Below are 18,658 nucleotides of genomic sequence, written 5' to 3' on the forward strand. Positions count from 1 at the left end.
CATGATCAACTTCAAATCTAAACACATAGAAATGACGATGATATAATGTTCATACATTTGCTCAGTGGCCATAGAAACATTACGCTCCTTCCAACTCTAGAAGCTGAAAATGATCGAGTTGAGTGAAGTTTTCAGACAAGATATACATTATGTATCCAAAGCATTATGGGAGCTGTAGTTCCAACACTATGAGTATGATCATCCTCCAAATAAAAGACAAGTCTTGGTTATTACGAGGATTGTTCCAATTTTTTTTGTTCCTTCAATAGCATTATTAACAACTTATGACTTCTGGTGTCTGTGAATGAACTCAACAATGTCTTTTTCTTTTTTAGTACAAATTTTAACATTTAAATGTTTTACATTTAGTGTTCATGTGGCTGACTGGAGTTGTGTTACGTCTTCTAAAACCATTTTTATCATCATGTTTGAGTGTCCTGATGCAAATAAGTCAGATTAACATTTGTTGAAATCACATTTACAGTCAACAGTTCTAAATGTTATGTAATTATTACACTGAGATATTTTTGTGCAGGTTCTGCTTTAACAGTGTGTAAATTTTGCATATCATTAAGCTGAACACAAACTTAGGATGGGTTATGGGACTGCTCAGGCAGAGCTGAGCCAACCCATTGGGTTACACTGTTACTTACTAAACTTTACATCATGTGTTCTGAAACAGTCTTAGAAAAAGGATATGCAGAATACCAAGTAAATACTTCTCTGGGGACTTGGTGTTGTGCTGCCTGGAAGAAAAAGGTGATGCAACATGGTCCTCACATGCTGGTGTAACAACATGACTCTGGATGAGAACAACAGCAGTTTTAAGAGGATTTGTTATTATTTCTCCCTGTAGTTCCTCTGTAGCAGACTGAGGTATAGCCCTTGAGGCTGGTTCATGTGGATCTGCCGACCATATGGGAAGAGATCTGTTGTCCTATTTTATAAACAATCACTGCTTTTTCAAAAGGCTTTCAGGGCTGCACAGAACAATGGCGCGCTGTTGACACTCAGTGTAACTGCTGATTGGGTTGACATTTGTCGAGTTCAAGGGCGACTCATTTGAATATCAGTTATAGTGTTTTAAATTATGGGAGAAAAACACGCATCCTGGCAAAGCAAAGAAACAGTTCTTTACAGCTGAGCCAAAATGGCCCCGCTTTGTGTTTTAGTTTCAGTAACATAACAAGAAGGATTCAAAGGGCTTTTAGCAAATCAATATTACTGTATTATCTGTACAGATTAAAATAATTTGATGAGGATTCTGAAGACTGCGGGGAGGAATTTTCCAAACTAAACAGGATAATATCTAGCATTTACAGAGCACTAACTTTTTTTTTTTTTTTTCACTAATCTTAATCTTTCTTTTCATTCGAGGTAAAGGTCAGGGTATTTGGACAAGATGAACTTTTCCACGTGGCAGTGGTGTTGTTTTTCTACAGCCAGAAACCTTGCTGAGCGAAGGAACAGCTGACTCTACTTCAGGTGTTGTTTATTTTCATGTTTAAAGGCTGGCTTTGTCCACTGGCTTAGCGTTGACTTCCATCACCATAAAGGGAGATGACAACAGAGACTGTGAATGTTCATGTCACCTGAGGGTCCATTCATCAGCTCGTGATAGGAATGCATCTTCCTGTCAACACATGGGGTTGAATTCTTCAGCCTTCAGAGCCACTCGGGTTAAAAGGGTGAAGGAACATGTGAGGTAACATGTAGGACTTTCAGAGTTTCAGGGTCTGAAACTTTTGAGCTGTAAAGCCATGACTGAGTTTTTGCTGCAGTTTAGAACACTGAAGACACAGGGAGCCAATTTGGAGCAATGCATAATTTGGATGCCTCCTTCGTATCGAGCAGCATCCCTTGGAAACCAAAGCTCCCTGCTGAGCACCTGCCGGTAGTCCATGCATATTTCATGAAATCAGCAGCTGATTAACTGAATGGGTGCGAATAGTTGCATTCAACAAAACAATGACTGATGGAGAGAAACATCTTTTTTAGTTAAAATCCAAATCGAACAAAGTTTTAAAAAAGACATAGCCACACACTCCATGACCTCTGCTTTTCAGACATACAAGATGCCTTAAACTTATTTTAGAGCATGATACAGAGGTAAATGTTGAAGCTGAAGCTGACCTGAAGCTTAACTCTTTTGCAGTTTAGGGGAAAAATGTGCACGTAGTTGTGTATGCATTATAACACATTCTGCAAGGAAATTTATCTACAATTTAAGGTAATGCAAAAAGTCAAGGCATATATAGAATGTTTAAACTGCAGCTACATTTGCCAAGTAATTCCTTTAAGCTGCACTAATGAACATTTCTGTTAAGAATGGATCAGACAACTGTGTAATGGGAAATGGATCGCAGGTTCCAACCCCACAAAGACTGTGATCAACCACATCTGCAGTTTCTCTCAGTTCCAGGCAAAATAACATAGATTGCTGTTATTATTATTCAAAAAAAGACCGATAATAATTAATCAAATTACCAAAAAGTAATTGTATGGTCCTGACAGGCCACAGGAGGCATTAGAGCAACATAAGGGTCTGTAGCCTCAGGGCAGTTGTTCACAGTTGCCCCTGTTGGTAATCTAACCTTGGAACTATGGAGCATTTTAGCAACTTTGTTGGACATCCTTCACGTTTTCTCAGCTATACAACCCATTGCACACTACCTGCCCAACACCAAACATTACCAACTAGCTAGAAACGCTGTGATAGTTACTGACAAACAGTAATTAGCCTCAGTTACTAGTTAACTCATGAGAGCTTTAATGCAACACTATGTTTTGTTCATAGCCTCTCACAATTTTTATGGCCACTGTGTTTGCAAATAGTTGCCTATACACCCAAAACACAAGGAGCAACCTTAGTTATGATGGCTTCTATGACCTTGATGACTCCAATACTTAATTTACTTTTTCGTTCTTTTTGAACTTCCTGGGCGCCTGAGAAAAACATGTTCCTTTAGGAGCTAGATACTCCACATTTGTCATAGCAACACCCCCATTAATTAGTATGTTTCTATCAAAGCCTTCAGAGCTGGAGCCAGTGAATATGCATGACAACTGCACAGTCATTTGACCACTACTGATGTACCACTGTACTCTTTTCCTCTGAAGACAAAAGCCAGATGTTAGCGGGTGGTTTTTTTTGTCCAGTGTAAAAGGGATATAATCATTCCTATGAATCTCACTAAATATGAATACTTTATATACTCCTATTATATGTTGCATGCATGACCACATAAACCTCAAGTTCAGTAAAAGTCTTTTCTCTTTTTGACTATTTTGTTCAGCTCCAAACAAAGACACATCATCTGGCCGGTTTTAATCTTGCTTTTAATCCTTAAAAGTTGAATTTCCTTCACAGTTGTTAATTCCTCAAAAGTCAACAACGTGCTATTAATCTCAATCAGTGCAGGAAAGATAAAAGTGTCTAGCATCCTGCTGACTGGCAGAGGCAGCAGGCAGGGCACATGTCAATGTCCTACTCTTTGCTCACCCTGCTCTGTCCAAACACACTGTGCTGCCCAACAAGACAGGTCAGCCAGTAACTAAGAGAAGCTGACACACTGGCAAGTACAGGCGAGGCATTAGGACGTCTGTTTGCCCATTTGGCAAGTTTTATTCAGACAAATTAGTTTAGATTTGGTTTGGTGAGTCACTGTTAATTAATTTAAGTGGAAAGTTTCATTCCATTTTGTACAGCACAACAGCCTGAGGGAGCAACAGGTGATCAAGGCATTAAGCTTTTGTTTATCCTGCCAGGGTAACAGTTTTGTTTTAGTCAGGCCTTAAAAGAGTTCACTCAGAAATTAAATGTGTGGGAGTAGATAATGACTGAATTTTCATTTGATGATGAACTTCCTTTAATGATCTTGCATGTGCAGCCTATTTTCAGATCGAGATTAAACGTGTACAGATGCAAATACAGATGGAACACAGTATGGGTTAGGTCAGTAAAAAGTCTTTTAAAGTCTTGCTTTCAGCACATATTATTCTTATAAAACAGTCTACTGACCGTGTGCTTTGCATTTGCTTTTAAAAAGGCCCTTGGTTACCTTCCTCTCCGTGCTAAGAGGGCAGGGCTGTTCTGACCCCTACAGTGCTTAGCTAATGGAGATTCCAGAGCATGACACCACCCCTTCCTTCTCCAGAGTTCACTTTTGTCCTGCAAACCACTGTGCTGGAGCTCTCAGATAACCCTGTATATTGAGGCCCATGTGGAGGTCTCTGCTTCAAGCCCTGGGAACACTGAAGAAGACACAGTATTTTCTTATTTTGCACAAGCAGGTAAGTTTCTGTGCTGTTGGCAGAAAAAAATCAGTGATACTTTGATGCTTTGACCAGGTATTCACGTCTCCTGTATATAATACACTGGAGGATATGCAGCGTTCTTTGTTCTGTAGGAAACATGAATATGCACTTGAACTGGTGCCAGAAGTTAATTGCAACATGCTGCACATTTCATAGTCCTTCACAGAGAGGCAGTTTTTTCCAAAACTTATAATCTCCAAGTCAGTCTGTGATGGGGAAAAGCATTCCCAAAATATTCTATTTGTGCTTTCAATACATGTTACTGTCTGACTATAGTGAGCCTGGAAGTAATTTGATGCATTTATTCACAAAAATATTTTAGCCAGCGACAGACTGACTGAATAAAGAACATTCCAGAAATTAAAAATCTCCATTTTGTTTCACTGTAGTTAATTTCCCATCACAATTATATCGTGTCACTCAAGGACAAATCAAAATTCATATGCTGAGATATTATCAGAACTGTATACTACATTATGATACAGCTACATAACACAGTGCATTAAAGACAGTGTTTTTGCAGATCATTTGCATAATAATCATTTCTGTTGAAGCCAAACAGGATAGGCTGTAGGATACTGTGTGTGAGCTCCTCAGCAGATGGAGATGGTATGTTGTATGTGTAATGAAGTGCCTGCATCATTAGGTGGCTAATGTGCTTCATCCTGCCTTTTGTGTGTTGTCCTGGCAAAGGGTCTGAATTTACGGTCCAAAAAACCCCAAACAAAACAAGGATACACTGTACCATGAGTAGACAATAGCTAGTTAGTCCCCTAATCACCGGAGGCACACAAACACACAGCATGACAGGGCAAAGATGTTATGAGTATTGCAGTAAAAGTCTCAGTATATTTCAAACAAAGTACTTACAGCTTCATCATGTAGTGTATGACATGCCGTGTCCTTGTCCCTGCACCTTTCTGGGTCAGAGTTAGGGACACTGCTGCCTGATGTTACACCAAAGTGTCCCAGCACCATAGGAAAGTAACTATAGGTTTTTCTCCTCGTTGGTTCCTGCTCACAGCTTGACATCAGTGTTAGAGGTCTGATGGAATATTAGAAGAGTGTTTTTGAAACACAGTTCTTCAGTTTCTGTAAAGTAACATCACAGAAAGGTCGACTGTAAATCTTTAGTAACATATTTGCTGCTGCAGGATCACTGTTCTTCATTGTGCTTCTTTGAGTTGCTTTTAATATTTGTGGGCCCTGCGATAAGCGGTATAGAAAATGGATGGATGGATGGATGGATGGATGGATTTGTGGGCATGATTGTTAGTGGCACTGTTACGATTGGGACCTTTGTGTGTGTGTGTGTGAGTTTGAGCCTGTATCAAGGAGAGCTTATAGTGTCTCATCAGTCCTGCCTGTGGCTGTTACTGGCTTGCCAAAGAAATTAGAGTATTATGTTACAGTCCAAACAAATCAGCTGAGTAGAGCAACTTGAGGGCCGGACAAGGAGTGCTGTATACATAACGCTCTTAACTTTCACACTCAATGATAAAAAACATACTGTCGCTGTGATGAAAGCTGTGAAGTCTGACCTTAAAATCTGTTTCCTGATACCAACAGTACATTTCTACAGTGCATCAACATACTTCGAAAGACCTAATCCATTATTTGGCCCTTTTGAAATGTGCTCTCTCTCTCTATATATATATATCTATATCTATATATATATATAGAGAGAGAGAGAGATAGATACATATATTTTAATTGATGCGACCTTGAAGCACAATAAACTTTGGGTACATCTCCTGAGAGCTGTGAGAACTCTGAGTACTTTTTATTTTTGAGAAAATGTTCGTTCCAACCGCTCTAATGATATTAGGTGAATATCGTTGAGTACATCTTGTTCATATATAACATGATCTCACTTTCCTCAAGCTCCAGTTGTTTTGGAGAAGTGATAGTGATCTAAATTTTGAGCCAATAAAGGAAACAAAATTTATCTTAATTTATCTATTTTCCTGTAGACTTTCTGTTCTGGTAAATGGACTGAACTAATACCCACTCTGAGCAGTCTTTATACAGGTACAGTATGTGTCACTCGCATGTTATGTATTGATACATGCAGCCAATTTCCAAATGGTACTCAAAAATGGCCCCAGACATGATGTCAAAGCCATTTGGGAGGCCCCTGCCAAGCTTCTCTTTGATAAACCATACATGAGAGAGCCCTGAGCCACATGCTCCCCGCTGACCCCACACATGAAGTCTTCCTCCGTGGTTATTTCAAAGCCTTGTCTGCGTTTGACGGCTTTCCCTGGAGATCACACTGGGATTCCACAAATCTCACCCATGCGTTGTCGAGTCCCACTCCCTGTTTTATAGCAGGCTGAGCCTTATCCTGTTATGCGCATGCAAAATCCATGTTTGCTCACTACACTATGGCAACCCCTCTCTGATCTTGTTATCCTACACTGTGTCATCTGTGTGACTTCAGACAATACTGCACTTAACTCCAGGGAGCCATGCTGTCACAGCCAAGCCTATTTTTATATGTGAAAAATAAGGCAGCTGGGTCACAGTAGATTACATTTTTGAAAAAAAGTAGGCCTACAAGCAAGTTTTGACATGTCCTTCCACTGACCCAGCCGGCATTGTGAGTCCTCTCTATTGTTTTACCTCATCTCTCATCTCTAGTTGAAAGCCTGCCCACTCCCCTGACAGTGGTCTTATCTGTGATCAGAACTGATCTGTTTATCTCAGCACCAACCACCACTTCTCCCCAGGCCCTGATAGACCCTCATTAGGAACTTCATATGGTCCAGACTCCTGATCAGGTCACTGTGCTCGAACATGATGAGTGAGTCCATTCAAACCTGAATGCCAAATCTTACTCCAAACAACAGTCACACTCCCTACACTCTTTGAACTCGTTCTGAATTTACGATGCTCTCCAAGGGGGCTAATTCAGATAAAGGAAGGGGTGTCGTGGAAGTGAGACACAAGAATGGTCTGAAGTTGTAAAGTTACGCACACTCCTGCCATTTGCTTTTGCGGGGTCGTGCTCCCTCCAAAAGGTAAAGGTATGCCACAATGAGAAAAGATGAATTATTTCTTTACCACATGTGAATTCAAAGACATGCTCACTTGGATGACATAAATCTTTATCCCTCCAGGGAGTAGAGCTCAGTATCAGATCAAACAGGTAATTAAAAATAAGCCTGTGTTTGAAGGATATGTGTTCTTTTGCTCCGAGTAGCTGAGATAGCCTATGGCCTTGTGTGATGTATGGACTGCAACTGGCAGGACACTGACAGACAGCCGCATGAGTAATGATGTGAACGTAAGGCTCTTGTTTAACCAAGGTTATGGCCTTCCTTTTAAAAAGTACATGCAATATCCTAAGAACACAGCAGTGGACAGCAGCTTAAGTTTACCCTGGGGGCCAACAACATGGCTCTAAAGGAAATATAAGAGAATGCAGCAGCACAGTAACTCTTATAATATGACTATATGCTACAATAAGCTAAATGTGAGAGGACATATAAAGTGGAATAATAACCTCAGCGCAGCTTATTTTACTTTCCGGGCTGGTATGAACCTCATGTGAATTCAAATTGTCCACAGTGCAGTTTTAGGAATATTAAGAAGAAAAACACAGATTTTTGTACCTGAAAGTCACAGATTTCTGGGAAGGAGCAGTTCAAAATGTAGGGGAATGTGTTTATTCACTTTCTTGCAGAGGCTTAAATGAGAAGGTGCCTCTCTCAGGTCTGTGTATTGTGTACAGAGCTGGAGCTGGGAATCAATGAGCCTAACTTAGCATAAAGAGGGAAACAGTGACCCTGACTGGCACAAATTTACTATTAGCACATTTCTTGGCTGTTTAATGTTCAATAACATGTAAAATGTAAAAATGTTTCTTGAGGAGTTTCATGATGTAACCAGACTTGTGAAAGAAGAGAGTTGAGACATATAATCTAGCTGCCACATCGTGTGTTAAAACGGCAAAATCAACTTAAGATAAAGCAAATACCAGAATCACTGAACGTGAAAGAATTTCAGTGCTGTAATTCTGACATTGTAACTACTGGTTGCCCCATGACATTGTTTTCCATCTCTTCTGATTACAACAGCAGTCTGTGGACATGTCACAACTCTCTTTGTCAGATTTGACAGTAAACAGCAGGCAAGACTTTAACAGGCAACCAGCGGTGACTGCACTAGTTAGTTACAACACATAACTTCAAGTAAACCACAACTTGTCTTTCTCACACTTCTGTTTGTGAGTAAAGAGTGGACAACTGACAGCCCCGTCAATTAATATGGTTTAAATGTGCATGTAGGCAGGCATGTTTTTGACTTTGTAAGTCAAACTTGATACTATTCTATCAATATACTGTAAAGTATAAAAAAATAATAAATAGCATAGTAAGTAAAATAAATGCAAAGTATATTTATATGCAAAGTTATATTTTGAAATGTTTTGACAGACCAAGGACGGCTGCTAACTGTCTTTAAGCTGTCCTATAGGGTAATCTAAATGCTTGCTGGTTCTAGCTTCATAATTAATTAATGAACAGATATGAAATTGGTATCAATCTGTTTTTCTATATAATAAACTTCAATTTACCAGCTAGTGAAGTTCTGTTAACAATTCTTCATTTTGTCTTCCTTTATTACAAATGACATTTTTCCATTACATTTAACTTGTTCCAATTCTGTCCAAGCTTAACAAAACTCCCTTTTTGTACCTGTTGTATTGTGTGGGCTGGCCCTGGGATCTCCTCCGGAATATCCAGCAGGAGAAAACTTTTTGGACCTCCCCCTCCGCCCGCCTGCCTGCCCGCAGCGCTGCGAGGTTCACACTTGAGGCGCTCAGAGGACCGGCAGCCCATCAGTCCGTACGTGACGTGAAGGTAACACTGACCGGTGTTCACAAACTGCGTCACTCGCTAAATCGTCCGAAGTGTCCGCAGACTCTGTTCGCCTGTTTCAAACATGCAGCTTAGTCCATGGATGTTGTGGTAAGAACTTTTGACTTTTTGAAGAAACTTTACTCTCATTGGGGACCCTGCTGGACGCTTGGACGGCAGTCTTGCACTCAGTGTTCGGACTTTTCCCAGTTATCAGGTGGAAAGAATAAGTAACAGGTTGCAGCGCGGTTTGTGCTCCGGGTCACTGAAGAACATACAAAGTCTGTATTTATTGTTTATTTTAGTCGAATTTATTGTAAACAGTGGCAGTTTACTTGAGTAAATATTTGTTATTTTGCTGATAGCATATATTAGTGACAAATGTGCCACAACGGCAGTTAAAGTTCATCAGACTTGTTGAAGGTTTCTGTAACATTCGTACTGTTACAGAGTGTGTGTTACGGAAGATAATCACAAGTTTAAAGCTACATAACGCTGTATGTCTAATATGTCACTGTATATTGGCTAATAATTTACACGAAAGATTCCTTTTCGCGAGGTACATGACATCTTCCTGAGAAGAAGTTATTCTTAACTTGAAAAGAATCGCCTTACTTTAGTCCAAGCTGGCAGAGCTGCATGACATCAGGGATTGTTTAGAGATCAGCTGAGTGTGTGTGTGTGTGTGTGTGTGTGTGTCAGGAAGAGAGAAAACAGAGGAATCCCCCATCCCTCACTACTCTGGGAAACACTGCGCTGTATAGACCACTCTGTTTAATTTATTTTGCATTTTATTATATTTTATTTTGTCATCTTTTATTATGTGACACTGGCAGAGCTGCTGTGATGCCCACTTCTCAGTTCAGTGACAAAGAGGCTTTGGGGCGGGCTGGGGCTAGTTATCACCCCCAGAAATCAACTCTGAAAGCAAGAAATGACAGTTAGAAAATATATGTTAGGAAATATCAAAACCAGCCTTAGTCATATGGTCAGGAAAGCTTCAAAACAAAAAGCCTTATGATAGAGCTTGTGAAGGCTTTTATAGCAAAACAGAGTGCTTTTACATTTAATTTTGCATGAGGAAACTGATAACAAACAAAGATTTTTTTTTTTTTGGTTCCTAAATGAAGTGCTTTAAAATAAAAGTCATTACCCCATAAATTGAACAATTTAGCTGCACTTCCATTGTGTCACAATATTCTCAAAAGGCAAGTGTCAAATTGTTGATGTGTTTGTATTACATTAAGCATGGCAAAGGTAAAAAAATCAGTTGATATAATAATTAATATGTGATTAATATAATTCACGGCTGAGTAAAATGCATCAACTCCCAAGCTGTTGAGGTGATTCTCTGCTTGCCTCTTTAATTGTGTAGCTCATGACTGAGATCACAGATGACAATGTGAATAACTGTCCTCATTCAGAGCACATTTACTGACTTCTGACTGCACCATTTGGGACAAATCAGCACTTCATAGATACTTCACGAATATCAGGCCAGGAAATTTTCTCAAACTTGGAAAAAGATAGCAGAGCCCTGTTGATTTGCTTTTAAAAAATTAACAAAAAAATAATAATAATAATATTATCTTTGATTGAAATTAACTAATGAACTGTGTCTAGAGCAGCACAGTGTCTGAAACTCTTATCAGACACATCATTTACAGCAAAAATCATTAGTCAAAGAAAACTTTACATTTTGCGCTCTACTCCACTAATTACTTAGGAGAATGTACTTTCCTTAAAGTATAATCAGTTTCCATCACAATCAACTGCTAAAGCACTATAAAGTCTCTGTGTTCAGCAGTTAGCCTTTAGGATTGATTGCAACACAAGATTATCTCCATTTTTCCAGTGGAGATAATCAGGGACAGAGTAGAAATGCGAGACTTGGGCAGGTTCCAGGTTCCATCATGACATCTTGCATAATGATTTTGAATGTTGTACTGCAGCTGATGTTAATGAGGAGTATGTAGCCTTAATGTTAGGACAGCTATGAGGCTGTAAAATTTGGACTCTTGTGAGCTCAGCTATGAGGCCAGATGTTGCTCTGTTTTCATTTTCAGAAATAAGCATCTGTGTGCCTGTCTGTCTGTCTGTCTCTCTTGCAGAGCAGAATTGGTTCACGTGGGCAGAATGTGCCAGAGTCCTTGAAGACACACTAAAGGCTGAGGACGACACCTGATCTCCTGCGATTGCCGTACATACACCTGGTGCCATGGCTGGTCTTTTCATAGCTGAAGTAACACTGCTGAGGTGTACATTTTTCGTTCTTTACTTGACTGTCTGCTTGTGCCAGCGTGACTGCACTGGTGTGGACTGTCCCCAGCTGGACAACTGTATCGAAGAAGTGCTGGAGAGTGGTGCCTGTTGTGCTTCATGCCTGCAAAAAGGATGCACATGTGAGGGTTATCAATACTATGATTGCATCAATGCTGGATTCAAGAATGGCAAGGTGCCCGAGGGAGACTCTTACTTTGTTGACTATGGCAGTACTGAGTGCTCCTGCCCTGCAGGAGGGGGCCGAATCAGCTGCAATTTCATCAGCTGTCCTGATATCCCGCCAAACTGCATTGAGGTTTCAGAGCCTGCAGATGGTTGCATGCAATGCGAGCGTGTAGGATGCGTTTATGATGGGCATAAATATGATGCCGGACACTCCTTCCATATTAACTCCTGCCAGGTCTGCCATTGCCCCAATGAAGGGGGGAAGCTAATGTGCTACCCTGTGCCAGACTGTGATCCGCTTAAAGTCCAGAAACCAATGTTAGGTTCACCAACAGTGGAGGGCAACAGGGGCAACAAATACCCTTATAGGTTTGACCAACAAGGGAATCTTAGACTTTTCAAATTGTCACCTTTGGACAAGGAAGAGTCTGAGGATTATGATTATGACCCTACAGACTTTCCGGAGACCTACCCTCTGCTCTTCCCCACCCAGTCCTCCACCTCTAGCAAGGTCATCCCTCTATCCCAAGGCTCCGACAGACCTGACAGAAACATTGCTCTTCAGAGCTTTGGCCAACATGACAAGCTAGAGTTAAAAGAGCGATATGGAGTTCATGACCATCCTACAGACCAAGAAGTGACAGGAACCCCCCTGAGAGCAGAACAGAGTACTGTCAGGCCACATATACCCAAGGACGGCACTGCTTCTTGGCTGCCCTCACAGGATCTAAGAAGTGTCACATTCAGTGATCCTACCACACAGACAGATTTTGAAAATTCGGCAGATGCACAAAAAAGTTCAGATGGTGTTATATTTCCACTAAGCCAAGGATTAGGGAGTGAAAAAGACCCTGTGTATCCGCCTTTGGTCTCAGAGAGTGCAGTTCATCATCAGAGAAGCTCTGAATCTGAGACACATCACCCAAATTTACCAGATGTACCAGAAAGCCCATTCCATCCCCAGGCAAGTTCACCCGATCACAAATCGGGAACAGTCACACCAGGCCTTAAGGAAAGGGTGGAACAAGAGGAAAAGGAAGAGGAGGAGGAGGAGGAAGAAATCGTAACACTTCACAGTGTCACTCCCTCTCAAGGGAGGGATGTACCCTACAAGATAAAGTCAGCACAACAGGAGAGAAGCCATGAGGACTCAGAAAGCAGTGATCCAACCAGCAGCTATGAAAAGACCACACCTGAGCCCAGCACGAGCTCCCCCATTAGGTCTGAGTACCTGACAACCCCCATGGTCCGTTTCATTACCACGACCACCACCCAGCTGCCAGTGAGGTTCACGCTGGATGAGCGCGAGGCCAGCAGAGAGCCAGGTCAGAGGCTGCTTAACCTTCACAGTGAAGACAAGGAAGAGGTGAAGGAAGAGAACGACGATGAGAGGAAAGGTCGTCGTGTTGTCCTGGTCAAACCTGATGCAGGTAAGTCAAAAGATGCCTTCACGGCACAGAGCATCATGCTATTTCACAGCGTAAACTGTATCAGTTACCGACATTTACTGGCTACGGGTTAGTTTACAACTTGACCGTATTAGTGGTTTTTTTTTCTTTTTTTGTCCAACTGCTGATGCAGTGGCTCTGAAACAGTATAATCACGCTCTGATCTCACTCAATGTCTCGCCCACAGCATTATCCGAGTAGTCACAAGTAATGACCTGTCAGCACTGAATAATCTGAGTCCACATCCTCAGAGTCACTACAAAATAATGTTATTATAAATGTAAAGAAGCAAAAAGTAGTATTATTAGTATTGTTAGTAGTATTGGTCCCCCGAAATGTAGAGGAGTGGAATTATAATGTAGCATAAAATGAAAATACTCAAGTAAAGTACATGTGCCGTAAATCTGCATGTACATTGATTACAAATGATCAGAATTGGTTTCAGGACCGAAAAAAAAAACATACTGGTTGTTCCAGAAATTTGGAAAAACAAAATATAAAAAAAAAGATTTTATGTTTGGCTGTGAGGCAATACATTTTCAGTACTTTCACATTACATTACCTGTAATGTAACATGTTTCCCTTTTATTTGTGCTATATTAGAAATTGCAATACAGAAATGTCAAACTAGGTTAGAGGTAATTAACAAACAGAGTTATGTCAACCATGACATGGTTTGTCCAACAGACAGCACTGATAAGATGGGTTTTTCCACTGTAATGCTCAACTCAGTATGGATACTGGCCACAAGATATCAAGATCATAATTTATCTCATGAGTCCCGAATATCAATGTTGGTCTGGTTATACTTTTTAGTTTACTGTTCTGATTGTATTCACTGCCAATCTGACACGAACAGTTATTGTGGCTGTGCTACTGGGATCTTAAAATGGTTAAAACGGGTTCCTTTGTTGTACGTCACCCACCTCTCTAGCACCACGGCGGCGCTACTACCTTCAGTAGGAAGCAGCTGTGAAACGCCGTGATGGATCACAGTTACAGCTACTTGGGCATGTAATCTTGTCACCTCTTCTTGCATGTGTTCGTATAAAGGTAGAATGTTAATGAAAGCAGTGGGGCTGGGAAGAAACAATACATTTTTGTGACTTCTGTAGCACTTCATCTTAATTATATTGCTTCAGTTCTGAGAATTACTTCTGCAGTCCTGCGTTTAACGCCCCATTTTGAATCTATTTAACATAAATCATTTAGAACTTAGTCTTCCTAATGTTTAACTATCCAACATTGACATAACAGAACAATACTCTCTCTGTCCTGTGCTAAAAACCAAGCCAAGTCGTATGTCATGACTGCATGGAGACACTCGCTGGTCCCCCAGGTATCTGAACAGGAACATAAATAGTTAGCCCAGGGTCTGTCTGGAGCAGGGAGTCAAACTCTCTTCCTGTGGCGAACATCCTCTCATAACAGTCACCACCATCCCTCACCCAGCACACAAGGCCTGGCCACTGCTTTAATGCATGTTGCCTAAGCTCTCCCACAGGAGGCAGACACAGGAGCTTGGCAACCTGGATTTGGTAATAAATTCTCTCTGGCCTCTTGCCTTGAAATGCTTTTATTTCAGAGGTGTGTCTTAGACTTGAAATTTTTCATTTTAAACATCCAGAAACTGTATATCAGTGTATTTTTAGTATCCTGATGCTTGAGGTGTTTGTGGTATGAATCAAACATTGCGAGCGGTTATGCTTCTTGGATTTTCTTTGTTAAAGAAAGCGGAGAAGTGAAACACATCTGTTCCTGTACACTTTCTTCATAACAGCAAATCTAAAAGCTCTCATGAAGTGGCTATAGATTGGATCACAGAGTGTGTTATATAAACTGATGGTGTAGAGAGCATGATGGAAACGTCATGGAATAGTATTTAAACATTTGCTTGAAACAGTTTAGCAGGTCAATACACTTTATGTGGAATAGCTGAAGTATTTGATCTGTTGCTGACTGACATGAAATGGCTTTTTAAAAGGTGGCAGTAGCAGATCCAGATGTTGCTGCCTTGAGGGTTACTCAGACTCTACACTGTAGATACATAAACCAATAAACAAAAATCGTTCAGTAAACAATAGTTTCTGGGGACAAAATAAAGGCATTTTTGTTGTGTAAATTATCAGCTGATTTATTTATTCAAACATTTTTATCCCTTGAAAACAGCTGTTACTATTTGCGTCAGTGTATTTTTGTATTAAATGTAAAGATTTTCTGCTTTTCTGTTTTATTTTTCATTTTTTAAATTGACACCTGTCTGTCTCGAGCCGCAGATGTAGATTGTTTTCATTACTGGTTAATCTGCTAATTATTGTTGCAAATAATCATCATATTGTTTCCTCTTTATATATAAAATATAATATGAATGATCCCAGAATGATCCCAAAGCCCAAGGTCTTCAAATTGCTTGCTTCGCTCTAATATTTAGTTAATATATGACATTCTTTGACAAAGAAAAGCAACAGATCCTTGCATTTCAATAGCTGGAACAGGTGACTGTTTTTTTGAAAATACAAAGTGAAATGTTTACTTAATTTTCAAAATGGTTGCTGATGAATTTCAAAGCCATTTTCACATCAGCAGTGTAAGAAAGCACCTCACACTGTATTCTCCATAGACCTCAGAGCTGAACTGACTCCTCTCTAAGGTCTACAAATACACTTTGTAAATTAGTATAGTGAACTGTATTGGGGTGCATTGTACAGGTGTTGCTTGACTGTGTGTAAAGCCCCCCTCCAAAACAACACCATGTGACACATAATGTATACACTTAACACATTTACTCAAAGTGCTCTTTAAATAGAGCATGAGCATGATAAAATGGTCCAGTCGTTCATCTATTAGAGACTGGTCTGAATCAATTAATCCTTTGATGAGATAATGTAATTACATAATCACTGCATGCCACATTTGATTTATTCTCAGGCCATTTGTGTATTGATTCACAGTAGCAAGGAGGAATGTGTGCTGTGTGGACTGAGGAATGTGGACTGGCTAGTGGATCAGGCCCTGATCCCAAAGTTTCTTCCTAAAAATGACACAGTGCTGTGTCCTCTGTACCGTATGCACGAGGAGAAAGCCAAGGAGGAGTTATCTGTCAGGGTGGCAGGGTGCTCTTATTCCAGATAAACTGCTTCCTCCAGATAGAAACGCCCTGGACCAAAGACAACTGTCTGCTCACAATCTTATGTAGAGATAGGGGGAAGGGCCTCTCTATGGGCCGCTGATAATGAAGTTTATCATCTCAGGATAGCGTCAGTAAGGCACACAGCATTTCAAGTCTTTAACACCTGACACATGAGGCCCGATTTTCTTTTTTGTCTTGTCTTTTTTGAAGATGAAAAGTTAGTCCTGCACGTTATCTGCTAGAAATACGGTAAAAATACTAGTTAGCTTTGGCATTTGTGACTCTTTCTGAAGTATATTGCTGAACGTCATACTGAAGTAAATAAACAAAAATGACTTTTGCCTTTAAACCTTGGTGTATTAACAGTCAGTGTCAGTGAATTAGTGATAGTGATGCACTATGTGACACATCACTTTGAGACTGAGGAAAGATGATGCAGCTGAACAAGACGATGAAGTTAGTCAACTTATTCAGCATTGGCAGCAAACTGACACATGTTAAAGAAAAAAGTCGATTTTGTCAAGACAGCAAAAAATCTACTCAGAAAAGGTTTTTCTTTTTGTTTTTCTTCAGTGCAGTTCTTCACCTAGACCCTGCCTACAGTGAGTTATAGAAATGATGCTCAGCCAGTCAGACATCTTAAACAGCAGTGTCAGGGTGATAGAGCAGCTGGTCAGTCAAACAAGAATGATTTATCTGTCAGATAGCTGTTTCACACTCTGTTCCTCGACTCAGGTGAGTCAAACATGAGGTGGCTTTTCAAAGGTTACTGTTATGATAAATCAGTCTTGATAACAGCAGCCATCTGTGGTGTATGTGTGGTCTACGTTTCCGTCTTTGGACTTTTTGCTTTTTTCCTTTAAACACAATTTAAAAAATAAACTTAAAAAGTACAGTTTTTGTGGTTTAATTTCTGGTGTATCGATTGCATTTATTTGAATAAATTAAAGAGACATTATGTCATTTAATATTAGTTGCAGCTCACTTATAAAGTTGGGAGATTTACCACTCAGGTGTGTTAAAGCAGGCTTTTTTTTATTAAATATTAGCTGAATACATGAGGGGATTTGTTCATTTGTAACCATCTAGAGAATGTTACAGATACAAGACAAATCTGACATAAGGGTGGGATTCAGAGAGAGAAAAAAAAATTCAAATAGGTTCACTTTGAGAAAATTTTCTCAAGCAAACGTCCAGAAGATTTGCCATTTAGTGTTACATAAAATATTTTATTTTCTGTGCCCTCAGTTTGGATTTGAGTGGATACGTTTGCTTAAAAGATGCACTGTGCTTTGCCATCTGGTAATGGACCACATAAAGCAATCGCCACAGACTCAGATATGACACACACTGTTTTTGAACTGGAAGAATGAATATATGAGTGTCTGTCACTTCTTGACCAAAAGCTGTTTTTACTCATTTATTTCTCCAACTGTTGTCTCTTGTCACCTCTCTCCTGTGTGTGTGTGTTTCTGTGTATCTGTCTCATTGACAGACTCAAATTGCAGTTCTTATCAGAATATCAGTGGCTGAGAAGCATCATGTGAGATGATTTACAATGCATGCAGTTTGTCTGTGAGTTTCCTGGGCTGCTGGTCTCATAAAGGTTATAAAAGCAGCCTGGATTAAAATGGAAACACTACATCAAAACTGAATAATTCTCAAAAATGAGGAGATACAGTTTGGTCATTTTGCTAAGTAGGTGAATGGGGTTCCTCTTCATCGCCCTTAAATTGTCTGCTGGTTGAAGACCATCAGTTTTGCCTACTAAAATGGCTGTTTCTCACAATTTTTTTTATCAGCTTTAGCTATCTATAGAGTATAGACTACTGTTGGCAGGATAGGCTTGTTAGATCCACTCCATATCTACATACATGATGTTAGCTACAAGGCTAAAGCTACAGTACACATCAGTCATGTAGTAACATGCACACCTGTCTCCTGAATGGAGCTTTTTAGAACATAATCACAAAATAACACAGTTGTAAGCATTGTGTTAGCATTATCACTGTAGCTGTTAAGTTTATTATAGTATGGAGAGGTCCTCAGCTCATATTTAAACTGAAAAACAGAAAGTTTAATCCAGTCCTGTAACTTATACTGTTGTTTTTTTAGATTTGGAAAAAAAACCTTACAAACTATTTATATAGAATATATATTGCTTTGTACAGACCTGCTGGTTCTGCCAAGTTTGTTTGAACATTCACAAGGCAGGTTTAGCAAACAGCCTGTCACAACTAAGATCTAAACCATGATCTAACATAGAAACATGCCAAAATAGTGCAATAACAACAGTGGTTTTTCAATTACTGTTTTTACCAGAGAAAAGAAATGTCCCTCTCTTCAGTTTGTTTTGCAGCATTAGTCCTCCTGGGAGAGTCTTGACTCTCCAATAGCTGGTGACTATTTGTTCAATGCAAGCAGGTAAAGTGTGCTAAAAAAAAGGCCTGGAA

At 40.0% G+C, this 18,658-nt stretch overlaps 1 protein-coding gene across 3 annotated transcripts in view; it reads left to right on the top strand.

Moving 5' to 3' along the window:
- Positions 1-9,099: 9,099 nt before the first annotated feature.
- Positions 9,100-18,658, top strand: part of fbln2 (fibulin 2) — a 59,769-nt gene continuing 50,210 nt past the window's right edge. For 2 of the 3 annotated variants that reach the window (XM_046381650.1, XM_046381665.1), the window contains exons 1-2: positions 9,128-9,290; positions 11,291-13,057. In XM_046381650.1, the coding sequence (XP_046237606.1) occupies positions 11,398-13,057 (1,660 nt within the window). In that variant the 5' untranslated portion in view covers positions 9,128-9,290; positions 11,291-11,397. Of the gene's footprint in view, positions 9,291-11,290; positions 13,058-18,658 lie in introns of all 3 variants that reach the window. The other variant, XM_046381656.1, reaches the window with a different exon arrangement.

This window comes from Scatophagus argus, chromosome 3 (assembly GCF_020382885.2).
Source record: "Scatophagus argus isolate fScaArg1 chromosome 3, fScaArg1.pri, whole genome shotgun sequence".
NCBI classification, from domain to species: domain Eukaryota; kingdom Metazoa; phylum Chordata; class Actinopteri; family Scatophagidae; genus Scatophagus; species Scatophagus argus.